The 17,529-nt window shown below is 39.0% G+C and overlaps 1 protein-coding gene across 3 annotated transcripts in view; it reads right to left on the bottom strand.

The window, feature by feature from the left end:
• Nucleotides 1-277: 277 nt before the first annotated feature.
• The window catches only part of CEP63 (centrosomal protein 63), a 63,745-nt gene continuing 46,493 nt past the window's right edge, over nucleotides 278-17,529 (bottom strand). For 2 of the 3 annotated variants that reach the window (XM_028099139.2, XM_028099140.1), the window contains 7 exons: nucleotides 17,194-17,427; nucleotides 15,056-15,195; nucleotides 14,055-14,192; nucleotides 11,368-11,482; nucleotides 10,297-10,494; nucleotides 7,919-8,005; nucleotides 278-676 (listed from right to left, as the gene is read on the bottom strand). In XM_028099139.2, the coding sequence (XP_027954940.1) occupies nucleotides 518-676; nucleotides 7,919-8,005; nucleotides 10,297-10,494; nucleotides 11,368-11,482; nucleotides 14,055-14,192; nucleotides 15,056-15,195; nucleotides 17,194-17,427 (1,071 nt within the window). In that variant the 3' untranslated portion in view covers nucleotides 278-517. Of the gene's footprint in view, nucleotides 677-2,720; nucleotides 2,998-3,802; nucleotides 4,009-7,918; nucleotides 8,006-10,296; nucleotides 10,495-11,367; nucleotides 11,483-14,054; nucleotides 14,193-15,055; nucleotides 15,196-17,193; nucleotides 17,428-17,529 lie in introns of all 3 variants that reach the window. The other variant, XM_028099138.2, reaches the window with a different exon arrangement.

Genomic DNA, 17,529 nt, shown 5'->3' on the forward strand with positions numbered 1-17,529 from the left:
CTTGTGTTCAGAGCAAAAGAGGGCTTCCTGTCAAAGTTCTTTCATCCCTAGACACGCTAGCAGCCCAACTGGCTAGTAAACAGCAACGCCAGTACATCGACCTGGATCTGGGTCAGTTTGACTCTGAAATCCGTACTCCTACTACATACTTCTGTAGTTACTTTATCTTCAACTTGTATCATAAAATCTTTATTTTAATTAGTCTCTAGCTATTCACATTTAAGTCATCAAGAGAAAATATCACTTTATAATAAATATTAATGTAAGGAAAAAAAAAGCCTAGCAAAATGGTTTATTCTTACAAGTTATTGCTGGAAAAAGTTCTTCAAACAAACCAGTGCAGTGAAAATGCCTTAGAGAAGTATCCGCTTTTCCGATTCCTTCACAACAAGTGTTAGGATGTCTCATCTTGGCATTTTTTGCATCTTCGTGTTGTGAAGAGCCACTACTTCCAGGTGACAGTAACTCTTCAGGGTCTATTTTCCTTTCCAAGTTTGTGATTTTTTTTTTCAAGAGGCTACTTTAGGGTCGTGAATTGTTTCACTGTCTTTTCACTCTCTCTTTTGAGTTCTTCAATATGGGCATCCAGGCGCTCTAGAATATGATGCGACCTCAGCTCCTCCTCTTCCAAAAATCTGGTAGCTATGGAACCCAGAGGAGATAAAGGCAAGGGACACTGGAGGAGAAACAAATTTTGACATACGTAAGTTGAACAGTGTACTTCTCACATACATTTTCATGCTATTTTCTAACCAGAAATATTAAAAGGTGACTTTTAAAAAACTACTTTTTCTTCTGAAGAGAGATTTTTGTCCTAATAATTAGACTAGTAAAGAAAAAGAAAGAAAGAAAGAATCCGTTCTGGAAAAATTAACACAGACCTCTTCCTTTCTGACCCAAATTGTATAAATGTAAAGTGTCACATAAAATATATTAGTTATGGGTCTGAAGAGTATCTGTTTAGACTTTGTATAAAGTATACATACATATAGCCTTTAATAGGCTTTAATATCCCAGAAGAGAGTATACTTATGAGACGTTACCTCAGACTCCAGTAAGGTAATACGGTTGATCCTCATTAATCGTGGATTCTGTGTTTGTTGTTAATGTCTGTTACTGCAAATTCACTTTTAAAATCTGAATATGTTACTTTGATTTTAAAGCACAGCAAATCTACTAATAACATATTAGATCCCAAGTGAAATCAGTAGTTTCCCTCCTCCAAAACCTCAGGTCCATGAGCCCTCATGTGAAACTCCTGGGACCATGGTATATCAGAATCCAGACCTCAGAAAGGTAATAGAGGACATGTACCACAAACAGTCCCTCCTCACATGCAGTAGTTACTTCTAGAGTCACCTCAAACACTGAGTTAGTGAATAAAGCATCACTGCTCCTTGGGGAAATACACACACACACACACACACACACACACACGCACACACACGCACAATCATCCTAAAATGATTCATCCTGTTAGAGTCGATTTTCTTTATTTGACAAAAGAGAAAACGAGGTTCAGAAGTTGAAGTGGCTTGCCTGAGGCCGTCCCACTAACGGGTGCTAGAACTGGGACTCCAGCCCTGTTCACCAGCCCCAGAGCCCACGCTCCTGGAGCTTACCCCACGCTGTCCTCACCTCCTCCCCTCTCTCTGGTCACCTCTGTGTGACAGCTGGACAGAAGGGCAGAGTGCCACCTCCGCCAACCTCAGCTGGGAATGTGCAAGTCTAGGGATTCAAATTTTTCACAGCTCTGCTCACAACCACAAATGACCGTAGGAGTCCCTCAAGTCTCGACAGAGGGTTACAAATAGTTTAGCGAGGAGGCAATTCACAAACACAGAATCCACGATTAATGAGGATCAACCGTATTACCTTACTGGAGTCTGAGGTAACGTCTCATAATCAAACACATTGATATTTCTGAAGTAAAATGCTAAGCAGAATTAAATAAAATCTATACATATTATCACATCAGTTCAGGTCAGGTTTTAGTGCCAAGTAAGTTTTGCTGCCAAATGTAGGAAGACAGTTTGCAGGACGTTTTTGGATTTCAGAATGACATGTAAGGGAAGTAGAGACTTATTTTAAAAATGAAAAGAAAACCTTTCCATGGACTTGTAGGTACATTCAAAAGTCACAAATACTGAGCTTTCACAGGTGTGGGACCCCTAACTGGTGATGGCAATGAATGGCCAGAGGCGAGTGCTTCAAGTCTGCACGGCAGCTGCAGGAACATGGGGCCAGCACACTGTCACCCTGCGTGGTACTGAATCCATGTTCTGGATGCGTCAGATGCACTTCCTTCCTCTGCCTCCACCCACCCTCTTTTCTCCCTTTCCCCCAGTTCCTTCCTTCTTCACTGTCTAGACCTCAGGACTATCTTGGCATCCAGAGATATTCCTTGAACCAACCATTCTAATACAAAATTGACCCTCTCTGAAAAAGGCAGGAAAGGAATTTCCAATTAGGGTTAAAAAACAGGCATGGCTATTAACTTTCAGAACTAAGATGCATTTTGAAAAGTAATCAGGGCTGAATGTGTCTTCACAAGCAAAATCCTAAGACAGAAAAACATGAGAATAATACAGAGTACTTAAGATAGAGAACTGGTAAGAAACAAACCAACACACCCCGTCACCCACCTTTATCCTTCAAATAAAAAATAAAACCAAACCAAACAGGCTTAATAAACTAGTAAGATGAGAAAGTTTCCATACCGAAGACATAAACTCTTCTTGGTCATTTAGACTCTCAGAGACAGTGTCCGAATAATTGGCTTCGTTTATATCTAGCACTGAAGGCAAAGAGTTAGTTTTGCACAGAAAGTTAGAAGGCAGAGAGACGGAACTGCAAGGGGTGATCTGAGAACTCAGGGGGCTGAGGACCCTGGACACGGGCTCTATACTATCCAACGCTTGTCGTCTCAGAGAATGAAGACCTGTTTTGTAGTGCTCAGTCTTTATTCCATCATGTCTGTATGGGCCATGGGTTGGCCTGGATAGCAGATTAGAAAACAAAACAAATATAAATTGTAATGACTTTTCTCTTTTAACACAAAACTGTTACAGGAAGTTAAAATAAAGGAACTTAAAAATGAAGGAACAGGCTAACCAGTTAAGACTATAATTTATAAAATGAGCAGCCCACTCAGACCCCTTGTTCTTTCTATCCATTCAGGCCCCATATCCAATCCCCACTGCCAGGCCCCGGCCCTCAGACATGGAGAATATAGCCAGGAAGACAAGCTACCAGAGAAATCGAGTGTGTCTGGTGCTAGGACAGAGGGAAGTACTGTGCACATGAGATCTGGTGTCAAGGTGGCAGTGGAGGTGAGGTGTCAGCATGGGCTTTGGTAGGTAGGTGGGAAAACACATAAGCCATATAGTAAGAGCTGAAACCAGGTGGGTTTTCATGGAACGCTGACTTCTTATGGTAACAGCTCATAATTAATTGACCAAAAATACAAAGGAAGCTTTCTTCATATAAAAAAGCCAATTTCTACTTCTTATGGTATCAGTGGGGGTTCGAGAGGTGGAAGGCAGCATGGAAAGGCTCGGGGGAGGAAGGACATTGTTTATACATACATCCAGAGTGTGTGAAACTAAAACCTGAATGAAAGTGCTTTATAACCCTCCGCCACTTTGTATAACCTCACAGTAGGCTTTACTCGTATACATTGTACTTCAGAGTCAAACATAGGGCTGTTTGAGGAAGATTTAATTTCTGTAAGTCTGAAATTATTCTCAAAGAAATGAGAATTAATGGTACACATTTTAAGTAAACTGTGAAGAAATTTTACTTGAATTCTGTATTCTTGAACTCAGGTGCTCTGCTGTGTATCGGTTTAAAGATCCTGTCATGGTTTTTTTTGCACATCTGAGTAGAAATTTCCAGCTTAGATTTAGTATCCATCAAATCTTTCTGTAGTTGTTGATTTTCAGACACTAATTTATTTAATGCCTCAGTATAATTCTCCTGGAGGTCTGCTAGTGAAATCTCTTTTGCCTAATAAAAAAGAATACTAGAGTTACTTAATTGGTATAAGAATACCTGTGATCTATGATACCGCTGGTGGGAAACTACATTTTTTTTTTTTTTAGTTGTAACTAGTTCATCTATGGCTTTACTTTGGAAAAAGTGACTATTTGTGGTTTGCCCCTCCCCTATGAGAAAACAAGTGTTGTTTCTTACAGTGAATGGGGGTGGAAAATGAGGAGCACGATGGGCTTCCCTGATGTGCCAAGGAAGATCTAAGGAGCCAGAAGAAGGCTGGAACTCAGATGGAGGAGAGCTACAAGAGAGAATGAGAAACAGAAAAAAGAAAGAAAAGAGCAGCCATGGGTTCTTCCAGAGTATCTATGGAAGAAAATTGAGAGACCTAGTTCAAAGAAAGACATTTGAACAGAAGGTTCTGAAAAGGAATTCCAGCTGGCGGGGACAACTTTTAAATAAGTACTCTCTGGTCTTAAGGACTTTTACATAACATTGGCACCTGCTCTGGTATGTGAAATTTGAAATACACATAAAACAGCATTCAGGTATAAGGTAGGAATTCCTACTCTGATCTGGTCTGGGTTCCGTGATCATGAATTTTACTTTTCAATTCTAGGTGTTTCCTGGTAATGCTACCTGAAAAAACAGTAGTCTGGACCATTTTTTTTTTCTTTTTTTTTTTTTTAAAGATTTTATTTATTTATTTGAGAGCGAGAGAATGAGAGATAGAGAGCACGAGAGGGAAGAGGGTCAGAGGGAGAAGCAGACTCCCCGCTGAGCAGGGAGCCCGATGCAGGACTCGATCCCGGGACTCCAGGATCATGACCTGAGCCGAAGGCAGTCACTTAACCAACTGGGCCACCCAGGCACCCTTGGACCATTTTTTTTTTCTAACGACAAAATATTTTGTTAGCATTCTGAAAAATTATGGTAATTTTCTTTGGAATTTAATATGATGTTTAGCTTGGTCTTTTCTGGAAAGAATTTTCTGAAAATAAGCTGGTCAAGGTGGTTTAACAGAATTAAAACATACACTTTAAAACGTAGCCTTCGATTATCAACTATCTATTGGTGTGCCAGTAGTGACAGTAAGTTACAAAATGTTTCAGTAAGTTGTCAATGCCAGTTAAAATCTCAAAAAAGAAAAAAAAAATTGCAGGACATAGGAGTTAAATTACAAACTACTGTTGATTTTTTAAAGGTGGCAAATAATTTTACCAGAGCTACTGCTTTCATTATTAAGATAATTAGATTATTTCATTAAAATTGTTATTTAATCCAAAAACATTCATTTGTAAAAGTACTTCCACCTTCCTAGGTGGCAAAATGCAAAAAAGAACTTTCTAAAAATTATTCTTAATACATACAACATGTTGGGGCACCTGGGTGGCTCAGATGGTTAAACGTCTGCCTTCAGCTCAGGCCATGATCCCAGGGTCCTGGGATGGAGCCCCACATTGGGCTACTGACTCAGCGGGAAGTCTGCTTCTCACCGCCCCCCCCCCACCCCGGCCTCTCCCCCTGCTCATGCTCTATCTCAAATGAATAAAATCTTAAAAAAAAAAAAAATACAACATGTTCACACTGTGTGTAATTTCAAAACCAGAGGAAGTTTAAAATGCTTGAGGGGATTTTGACCAGCCAGAGTCTGGTATTTGATGTCATTAAATATATATTTTTAAAAAGACAGTGCTTTGCTTTTGCCAGGCATCTCTTAAAGTTTTCTCAAATTTATTATTTTATTAACAACAATTAAAGAAAAATCAATGTGAGAGGTAATATAAAAATTGTGCGCCAAGCACATGCTGGGCTGTGTGAAGAAAGGACAGGTTATCGCTGTTAGATGGGATTTCAGGAGAAATTCAGCTCAACGGAATCTCTGGTCATAGTCTGGTTTAAGCACCCCGAAGAGTTCCCAAGTCTTAAACAGGAACAGATAATCACTGCGTAAGATTCTCTCGATAAGGTATTGCCAGCCAAATCCTGAGCCTTTTGAAGATTCTGTGGTGTAAATCAGGTTGGTTCTTGGCTTTCTCCATACTAGCTTCATATTGGCTTTATAGGGACAAATAAAATTATCTTTTTCTTTCTTCCTTCCTTCCTTCCTCCCTCCCTCCAACTTCCCCCTTATAAAGGGTTTAGCTGCTTTCTCCTCTCCTCTCTTTCCCATCCCTTGTGGGTCTGCACTTAAAAAAAAATCCTTTCATTATATTTTTAGAAGGATTTGGGAAGGAGCAAGATTAGATGCATATTTTCACCTGCCACCTTAAATGACAACATAATAAATCCACAGTATAGATAGCCACAGATTAACCATCCCTCTAGACGCTAACATTTAGTTTACTTCAAAATTTTGTACACTGCAAATAACACAAAATGACCATTTCAGCACATTTGTTCCTATAGGATGGGTTCTTTGGGAATGCAAACTGATTTGACCTTTCTGGAGAACTACTCTGCAATAATTATCAAAATCAGAAATGCACATGACCCAGAAGTTTATACGCTATATATATTTACAAGTTTAATGGATATTGCTAAACTGTCCTCTAGAAAGGCTATACCAATTCACTTTCTCATTAACAGAGCATGGGAGCCTGTTGCCCTATATCTTTGCCAATATTAGCTATATTCGTTTTTAAAAATCATTGTCCAGCCAGTTAGCAAAAAAGTATTTACTTACTTAGTTTTGATTATTAAGGATGCTGAACAGCTTTTCTTATTCACTGGACTTTTGCATTACTTCTATGAAATATCTCTGTTCTTTGTCCATTTTTCTACTGGATTCCCATCTTTTTATTATCTTTCCAGGAAATCCTTGTATTAATATATTAACTTTTGTCTATTTATAAATTGTTTCCCCCAGTCTATTAGTCTTTTTTATGGGGTATTTTGCCATCCACAAATTTTACATTTTTATTTCGTAAAATTGTTTATGTTGTTGTATATTCTTTATGGTTTCATGAGGCTAAGAGAATCTTATTGTCCCAAAAGATTATAAAAATAGTCCCCGATATTGTATTCATTTAACATTTTGCACTTTCTCCCTCCCCAGCCTCCATAATCCGTGATTGTGAATTTAAAACTACTTAGTAGTGAATAGGGGTGCTGTGTAACCATACATCTCTGGTGGCACAGAGTCTCTGGAAATGCAGAAAGAAAAAACTTCTACAATCTTTGGGCATTTGACCTACATCAGCATTACGTCTAAAAAAATGTAGGCACTTTAATTTAAAAGAGGTCAGAATAGATGGGTCATTTTGCAAATTATAAGAATTTTATAACAAAATAGCTAAAAGGACATCCATACCATTTATGAACTCACTGTAAACTGACCATGTTCTCCCCGCTTCACAGGAGCTGGCACACACCTCTTACCCCCCAACTAGTTTACTCTCAATCTCTTCAAGGCAAGAATTCTATCCCACTCATCCTTGCGTACATTACATTGCCTGTGAAAATACTTTGAACACAAAAGATTCTAGAATATTTGACTAAACAAATTGTATCTTATAGAAATATAATTAAAACCAAATTATGTAAAAGATGATATACTTTATAAGAAAAAGGTATTATCAACATAATAATTCTAACAATAATAATAGCACCTAACATTTATTGTGCACTTACTAAATGCCAGGCACTATGCTAAGCACTTTATATACAGGCTCCCTACTAAGAACATAGACTATACATGTATTTTGTCATATACATAATATAAAAAAATCTCCCAGTTGCTGAAGTGGAGAGTGATATTTTGCTCACTGCCATCATTGTCTTGACTTCTTTTTATTTGAGCAAGTTTCTGCAGAAGGATCATTCCACAGTTTGATCTTAACTCTCTCTTTACAACATCAATATTTACAAAGTGATTTCTTTAAAAGGCCTGGATAATAGAAAGACTTAAGTTTCTATTATGTACCTCGTGTAAACCCAATTCCAATTTCATCACCATTTCAGAGAGATGACGATTTTCTAACTTGAGTGACTCCATCTGATCCAAAATCTCCTGAGAAGGGAAAAGCAGAAAAAACAAATAAATGCACCTACAAAATTTTTCCATGTATAATTTTCCTTAGGCAAAAATGCATTCTTCATTCATATAAATATATATATTTAATTATATTAACATATTAATAAATATATAACATATTTATATATAAATACCTTTCTAAAAACATTTTTTACGGGTGCCTGGATGGCTCAGTCAGACTCAGATCTCACTCAGATCCCGAAGCCTGGGATCGAGCCGAGTCAAGCTCCCTGCTCAGCAGGGAGTCTGCTTCTCCCTCTGTCCCTCCCCAACACTCATGCACATACGCTTTCTCTTTCTCTCAAAGAAATAAAATCTTTGAAAAATAAAAAGATTTTTTTAAAAAAGGTGTGTCAAGATGTATTAACACACATGCATTTAAAATATTCTAAGAAGATGAATGAGCTCAGGGCTCCTGGGTGGCTCAGTCTGTTAAGCAGCTGACTCTTGATTTTGGCTAAGATCACGATCTCAGGGTCCTGAGATGAAGCCCCATGTTGGGGCTCTGTGCTCAGTGGGATGTCTGCTTCAGATTCTCTCCCTCTGCCCCTCTGCCTGCTCATGCTCTCTCTCAAATAAATAAATAAATCTTTAAAAAAAAAAAAATATGAACAAGTTCCCTGATCAATCCCTCCCACTCTCCAGTGTTAGCCTCATCTCATGTGGTTTACACCTCCAACATCATATGGACTGCACTCCTTTCACAAGAGAATACAGACATACCTCAGAGATGTTGCGGGTTCAATCCCAATAAAGCAAGTCTCACAATAAAAGGAGTCGAATACTTTGGTTTCCCAGTGCATGTAAAAGTTATGTTTACACTATACTGTAGTCTGTTAAGTATACAATAGCATTACGTCTAAAAAAATGTACGCACTTTAATTTAAAAATACTTTTTTGCTAAAAAATGCTAACCATCACCTGAGCTTTCAGTGAGCTGTAATTACTGATCACAGATTACCATACAAATATAATAATAATGAAAATGTCCAAAATATTGCGAGAATTACCAAAATGTGATACAGAGACATGAAGTGAGCAAATGCTGTTGGAAAAATGGTGCTGACTGACTTGCTCATCACAGGGTTGTCACAAACCTTCAATTTGTGAAAAATGTAACATCTGCAATGTGCAATAAAGCAAAGTGCAGTAAGAGCAGGTGTGCCTGTAACTGACTCCCCCTCCTCATTTCCTCCTTCTCAGCGGTGTGCTCGACCATTCCTACCTGAAAAAGACTCCTCCCTTCTTTGGTTTCCTGCTTCCTTTGTGAAAACTATCTAGTTTTCTTCCTTATTGCTACCTTTTTTTAGCTCTATTCCAACACCTTTTTACCCTAAATGAGTAGTTTCCGAAGTGTGGTTCGAGCTCTGTCTTCATCCCTATGCTTTCTCACCACATTTTCTAAGTCTCTCAGGGCGTTTCAAATGCCCACTCCATGCAGACATGCCCACAGCCAAATGCCTCACCCCGATTTTAATCTTGAACTCCAGGTCTTCTGTAGAATTGACTATTAGATATTTCCATACAAACGTCCGGCCTTAATCTCAAACCAGTGTCTGCTCCACCAGCTTCCCTATTTTGTGTTACTTTCAAACAAATTCCGTATCTGCCCTAGCCTGCTCCCTATCTTTTTCTCTATTTCACTAAAGGGCATCACTTTCTACTCAGTTACCCACGTTGCAATCCTGAGTGACATCTTCCCCTAACTCTGTCTAACTCGCCCTCCCTGTTCAAACAAATGCAAAGCCCAGTCGATTTTACCAGCCACCTATCTCAGAATTCCTGCATTTCCCTCTACCTCCCCTGCCCACTGCTCAGGCCACCATCTTACTGCTGTAAGGGTATCTGAGTGGTCTCTCTGCCTCGTTGCTCACTCTCCATATCACCACCATAGAGACCCTTGATGCCTGCTTACAGCCATTCTCTACTGGCCTCAAGAGAACACTAAGCCCTTCCCACCCCGGCAGGGTCCCAGGAGCCAGTCCCTGCTTCCCAGTTCCATACCTTGCCACACTCAACCCACGTGGACTCTAGTCTGTCCCAGCGGACACATCACACCCCCACCATGCACGACAGACACAGCCTCTCTACTCTGTACTCACTCTCACCTCCCCCCCATCCTCACAGAATGCTTGTGAACCAGCACACCTCAGCCCACAGCAGGAGTCTAATAAAAATTTGCTGAATTAAATACTATGGGAATTATATCTGTACTGAACACCATGTTCAAAAACACTTCAGATGAAGAGTTTTTGTTCAAGCTTCACCTTATGTTCTACGGCTTTTTCTTCTGCCTTTTGGATCTCTGCTTTGAGTCGCTTTTCCATGTCAGAGGACGAGCTTTTGGTGGAAGCAATAGTGATGTCTCGCTGGTGTAACTCCCGAGTTAGCTGTGAGATTTCCATCTTCATTCCTTCTAAGGCAGAACTGTAGCTTTGTTCAGCCTGTAAAATCTGTTCTTTCAACTACAAAGAAACAGAAAGGAAAGCGTAAAGAACAAAGAGAAAGCATGTAGACAGATAAATATGTTAATAGTTAAAAATAATAAGGCAATTTTTACCTTACCCCAAGACATGAATTTTTTCCTTGATTAAGTTCTACAGAAAATTAGCAATGTACCAAGTTGTATGTCTACGTGGAAGGTCAGATGGCTATACCCACAATAATTCATTAATCTCAAAACAGGGAGAGATGGGTTATTTGAATGCTAAGAACCTGTGTCAAAGTCCATGCACACATTATTTAGAGGTCAGCAACTGTGACCTTCATTCTTTCTTTTTTAGTTGCAAAGCTAACAATTTTGTGTATATGGCTTCCTTGTCCGCATAAGACAAGAGAAAGGTAAGAGGAAGAAAGAAGCCAGAAGCAATCTCAAGTAACAAAAATTATGAGTCAACAAACACAGCAGCCAGGGCCCATTAATGTGGAGAGGAGAGACAAACAGCTCCACATACCTCAACAGCCAATGAGGGGATTAACTAGACCAAGGCACAGAATACATACCCATGACCACCTTCAGTCAATAAGAAAATACTAAATGCTAGTTCATATAATATCTTTTTGAAAGCAAAAGAGTGTAAATCTTTTAGAACATTTAAAATAAAGCTTAGAGTTCAAAGAGGATAGGCTTCAGTTCCCTTGAAAACGTTTATATGGCATCCCTGAGGATGACAAAGACTTTCCCTAAGCACATTCTGGGTGCACGTCTACTCCTGAATATCAAGTGGCTCCTTGGCCCACATTTTTCTCTCATTAAATATAACTCCTATGACCTCCCAACCCACAGCTCAGTCCATATATATATACAACTTGGCGACTGCAGGTAGGCAGATTTTTACCTTCTTAATCTCTGCCCTGTACTCATTGTTATGTACTTCCATCTTCTTCAATTCTTCATATTTGTCCATTAGTTCTTGGCTCAGTTGTTTACATGTTGCACTCACAGACTCCAAGCTGTATATATGACAAAAATATGATCACATACTTCAAACAAAAACCCTGAAGCACACAGATTCAATTATCTAACTTACCTTTTGGTGTCCAAGAAATATCTTAAACATCACCTCCCACCCCAAATTAAAACTCATTTCCAATTTCCTCATCACCAGAGGCAACTAAATCCAATTCCAACTTTTGGGGATACTTTTGATTTCTGTGTTTACCTATACTCTTTCCCTCTGCTTAAAATTTAACTGGTTATAAAATTCTAAAGATTACAGCAACTTCACTACTTTTCTCTCTCAAATTGTACAAGAGTTACCATCATAATTTTAATCTCCACCATACTTAATTACAATTCCACACTACACAGCTTCCACCTTGTCACCCTTACTTAAGAATCAATCCCTCATCAGACACGAGAACCTCAGGGAACCATAACTCTTTTTTTTTAAGATTTAATTTATTTATTTGAGAGAGAGCGAGCGGGAGTGCACGAGCATGAGCAGGCAGAAAGGGGAAAGGGAGAGGGAGAAGCAGGCTCCCTGAGCAGGGAGCCCCAAGTGGGGCTCCATCCCAGGACCCTGGGATCATGACCTGAGCCGAAGGTAGATGCTTAACCGACTGAGCCACCCAGGCGCCCCAAACCATAACTCTCTTATCTCACCACTCATTTCTGTTAATAAAATTCTTTTGCTCCTTTCTCAGGGAACATTTTGTTCAAACTAAACAACCTAAACTATCTAAAATGGGTTCCTTTTTCTATTTGCCTTTTGATAGAAAAAATATTTTTAAAAGACATTGTTTATTACTGAACACTGGTGTATGTTTCCATTTATTTCAATTTTACCTATTTCTAAATATCCTAAAATGCTCATTTATTTGGTACTTGGTATGTCAGTACAGTGTGTCAAACACTGAGGCAGAGAGAGAAGAATTATAGATACTCCTGTCCTAGCTACAGATGGGAAAATTGGGGCTTAAAGAGGCTAAGGATCTAAGGTCACACTGCAAATCAGAAAGAAGAGGTAGGTCTTTAAAGCCTGAAGGGAGCACAGTAAAACATACCTACGTGTAAGATACTGAAAAGTCAATCAATGGAAAATCTATGATAGAAAATGTAAATTTTAGGGCGCCTGGGTGGCTCAGTTGGTTAAGCCACTGCCTTCGGCTCAGGTCATGATCCTGGAGTCCCGGGATCGAGTCCCACATCGGGCTCCCTGCTCGGCGGGGAGTCTGCTTCTCCCTCTGACCCTCTCCCCTCTCATGTGCTCTCTCTCTCTCTCATTCTTTCTCTCAAATAAATAAATAAAATCTTTAAAAAAAAAAAAAAAAAAGAAAATGTAAATTTTAGTTCCAATGTCAAAAAGAATAATAAGCTTTGTGGAGCTTGGGTGCCTCAGTCAGTTAAGACTCTTGATTTTGGCTCAGGTCATGATCTCAGGGTTGTGAGATCGAGGAAGGAAGGAAGGAAGGGAGGAAGGAAGGGAGGGAGGAAGGGAGGGAGGACGGAAGGGAGGGAGGGAAGAAGGAAGGACGAGCTTTATTTTATTCAGTTTGAAGTGTATACATCCTGAGGCACCAGGGTGGTTCAGTTGGTCAAGTGTCTACCTTCGGCTCAGGTCATGATCCCAGGGTCCTGGGATCAAGCCAGGAGTCGGGCTCCCTGCAGAGTGGGGAGTCTGCTTCTCCTTCTCCCTCTGCCTCTCTCCCCAGCTTGTGCTCTCTCTCTCACTCACTCTTTCTCCCTCTCTCAAATAAATAAAATCTTTAAAAATAAATTTAAAAAATGTACACATCCACCTCAATAATGATAACCAAGAATATCTTAAGTATTCCAAGGTGCAAAGCAAATAAAGCAAAAAACTGTATGTGCATGGTATTTAATATGTAAAAAAAAATACCTGGTGGTTTCCAAAAACAGAAATAAAAAGTAAAAAATGTATTACTTAAAGATAAACTTAAAAGGGTAAAATAGCAATATTTTTGTTCTTTGTTTGCCTAAAGGCTAATAGTTCATATATTTTAAAATTTTTACATACAGAAAATGTTAGTGTACAAACAACATTTCATGTTTAAAACAAAATATCAACCTCTTCCCAGTCACAGAGTTTAGAGGTATGACAAACAAAAGTTCACAAGTATGATGATGAAGCAAGTGAGCTGGGTATGCTCTAGCATAGATCAGGATTCAACTAGCATCCAAGGAAATAATCAACAGCACTTCGGGACACAAGAAAGGAGCGTCATGTGCCCAGTGTGCCCTCGCTGAGAGCAGCTCCAGCCTAACTAAGACTTTTTTTTTAAAGATTTTATTTATTTATTTGAGAGACAAAGAGCAAGCACAAGCAGGGAGAGGAGCAGAGGGAGAGGGAGCCCCCACTGAGCGTAGAGCCGGATGCAGGGCTCCATCTCATGACCCTGAGATCATGACCTGAGCCGAACTCAAGAGTCGGTTGCTTAACCAACTGAACCGTGCAGGCGCCCCTTCACTAAGATTATTACGTTAGTTTACTTTATCAATATGACGATCAAAAATCATTTTTAACAACTTGAACACTCTTGAAATGTGTATGTAATTATCTACCTGCCTTCCAAACGAGTCACCTCTGCCTGCAGAAGTTCTTCACTACTGTGGGTGAAATCCAGCTGGGACAGCATGTTGCCTAAGTCCCCCTGCTCGTGTGAGGTATACCTCCTTCCTGCCTGTGACTCCTCCAGTGACCTAAAGACAGAGGAGAACTGTTAAAGGCCTCTGATCCTTGCAAATAAAACAATGCATAATCAGTTCATATTTCCCAATTGTTTTTGGTAATGAAACTGTTTGGAACTCTTCGGAACTCTTCAGCTTGTCTCCTGCTTCATGAAAAGATCACTTGGGAGAGTAAAGAAGCATGAGATGATGCTTCTCAAAAAAGTCAGCAGCAGTTTACTCCTTTCTCAACTGGGATTTGGCCTGTTTTTCTAGGGAAAAAGATAAAACGACAAAACTTTTGTTTCCACTTGATACCTTGAGCCAAAGAAACCGAAAAGTTACAGGAAAGTTCTGCCAAGAATAGAAATGTGTATCAGACCTAAAGGAAAAGGAGCATAGCTCCTTCTATTACTTTCCACTACAAGCATCACGAAAATAATTCATATTTAGAAATATAATGAGTTTTAGGATTTTTTTTTTAATGAGCTATCTCAATAGCTGGCTTATTAATGATGTTGATGATAAGCAGCTACTTATCATGACCTATTCTACCAAGAAAGGGAAGCCTTCCAGGAAACATGGACTACAATTCCTTTCACATTTGGAGTTTCACCAACAGTACAGATTGACCAAGTAGTTTCTACTTTCTAAACATTACAGTCTTTTGGTTAGGGACCCAAACTGGATGCAGAAAAAAAACTAACCACACAAAATTTTATAACACTATAAAAATTTAACTCAGAAATTAAAAGTGAGTAAGAAAACCCATAATGTGATCAAACACAAAATTATGAATACATAATATTAACACTGGTGCTCAATGCCAAACCACCAAGTGGATACAATTAATATTTAAGATTAAATAAAAAAAATAATAATAAGATTAAATATACCTTATGGCCTCTATTGTGTGTTGAGCATCAGTTGGCTTTAACTTTGCTTGTAGCTTCTCCTTTTGCATTCTTTCCTCATGCATGAAATTTTCTTGAGACTGAAGAGTTGCTTTCAATTCTCTCTTTTCTTCCTGGAGAATCTGCAAAATACTCAGAAAAAAAGTCAGATGTTATCACAATTTTTCTATTTCATAAGAAAAGGAAGCCAGGGAGTCAGACTATAATAGGTACAATATTAATAAGGCTATCAATGTCTGATCCATTAGCTACAGATTAGGGAAGAAACCCATGGATTCTTGAACATAGTTCGAGATTAATTTTTTTTTAAGTTCTTATTTAAATTCTAGTTAGTTAACAAATGGTGTTGGGAAAACTGGACAGCCACATGCAAAAGCATGAAACTACTTTCTTACACCATCTATGAAAATAAACATAAAATGGATGAAAGACCTAAATGTGAGACAGGAATCCATCAGAATCCTAGAGGAGAACACAGGCAACAACCTCTTCAACCTTGGCTGCAGCAACTTCTTGCTAGACATGTGTCCAAAGGAAAGAGAAACAAAAGCAAATATGAACTATCGGGACTTCATCAGGATAAAAAGCTTTTGCACAGCAAAGGAAACAATCAACAAAACCAAAAGACAACCGACAGAATGGGAGAAGATACTTGCAAATGACGTATCAGATAAAAGGGCTAATATCTAAAATCTATAAAGAACTTAACAAACTCAACACCCAAAAAAACAAAATATCCAGCCAAGAAATGGGCAGAAGACATGAACAGACATTTCTCCAAAGAAGACATACAAATGGCCAACAGACACATGAAAAAATGTTCAACATCACTCGGCATCAGGGAAATACAAATCAAAACCACAATGAGATACTACTGCACACCGGTAAGAAGAGCTATAATTAACAACTCAGGAATCAACAGATATTAGTGAGGATGTGGAGAAAGGGGAAGCCTCTTACACTGTTGGTGGGAACGCAAACTGGTGTAGCCACTTTGGAAAACAGTATGGAGGTTCCTCAAAAAGTTAAAAATAGAGCTACCCTATGACCCAGTAATTGCACTACTAGGTAATTATCTAAAGGATACAAACATAGTGATTCAAAGGAGCACATGCACCCCAATGTTTATAGCAGCAATGTCCTCAAGAGCCAAAATATGGAAAGAACCCAGATGTCCACCGACAGATGAATGGATAAAGAAGATGTAGTGTGTATACAAACACACACACACACACCCTGTAATAGTACTCAGCCATCAAAAAGAATGAACTCTTGCCATTTGCAACAATGTAGATGGAACTGGAGGGTATTACGCTAAGCAAAATAAGTCAGTCAGAGAAAGACAAATACCATATGATTTCACTCATATGTGGAACTTAAGAAACAAAACAGATGAACATAGGGGAAAGGAAAGAAAAATAAAATAAGATGAAAATACAGAGGGAGGCAAACCAGAAGAGACACTGAACTCTAGGAAACAAACTGAAGGTTGCTGGAGGGGAGGGAAGTGGAGGGATACGGTAGCTGGGTGATGGGCACTGAGGAAGGCACGTGATGTAATGAGCACTGGGTGTTGTATGCAACTGATGAAGCACTAAATTCTACCTCTGAAACGAATAAAAAAATAAATTTAAAAAATTCTAGTTAGTTAACATATAATGTAATATTGAGAATTCAGTGATTCATCCCTTACATACAACACCCAGTGCTCATCACAAATGCCCTTCTTAATGCCCATCACCCAATTATCCCTTCCCCCCACCCACCTCCCCTTCAGCAACCCTTAGTTTGTTCTCTATCTTTTAAGAGTTTATGATTTGCCTCCTTTTTTCCCCCTTCCCCTTTGTTCATCTGTTTTGTCCCTTAAATTCCACATATGAGTGAAATCATGGTATTTGTCTTTCTCTGACTTATTTCACTTAGCATAATACACTCTAGTTCCATCCATGTCATTCATTGCAAATGGCAAGATTTCATTTTTTTTGATGGCTGAGTAATATTCCACTGTCTATATATACACCACATTGTCTTTATCCATTCAGTTGATGGACTTTTGGGCTAGTTTCTCTTAAAAACATGCATACACACATTTCCCCAACTGTAGTAATTTTAAAACAAACCTCTAATAGTTTTTCAGATTCCCTCAATTTTTCTTCTTTTTGCCGCTGCTCTTGCATAACAGACATATTGGTTCCAACCAAGTCATTGACCCTCATGGTGAGGCGCTCTATTTCCAACTCATTGGCACAGATAGTGTCATTGGCCCGCTCCAGCTTACTGCTCAGGTGCTGAATTTCCGACTGGCTGGACAACTCCACAGACTCTAATTTCTGTTTCCGATTGACAAGCTGAGCCTAGAAACACAGATTACCGATAGAAATGAAATAATAAAAGAATATTTGATGAATAAGGAAGACTAAAATAAAACTGAGTTTTACTTCCATAAAAATGTAAAG

Source organism: Eumetopias jubatus, unplaced genomic scaffold, assembly GCF_037043125.1.
Source record: "Eumetopias jubatus isolate StellerSeaLion01/CBP00866 unplaced genomic scaffold, mEumJub1_p1.0 scaffold_1, whole genome shotgun sequence".
NCBI classification, from domain to species: Eukaryota; Metazoa; Chordata; class Mammalia; order Carnivora; family Otariidae; genus Eumetopias; species Eumetopias jubatus.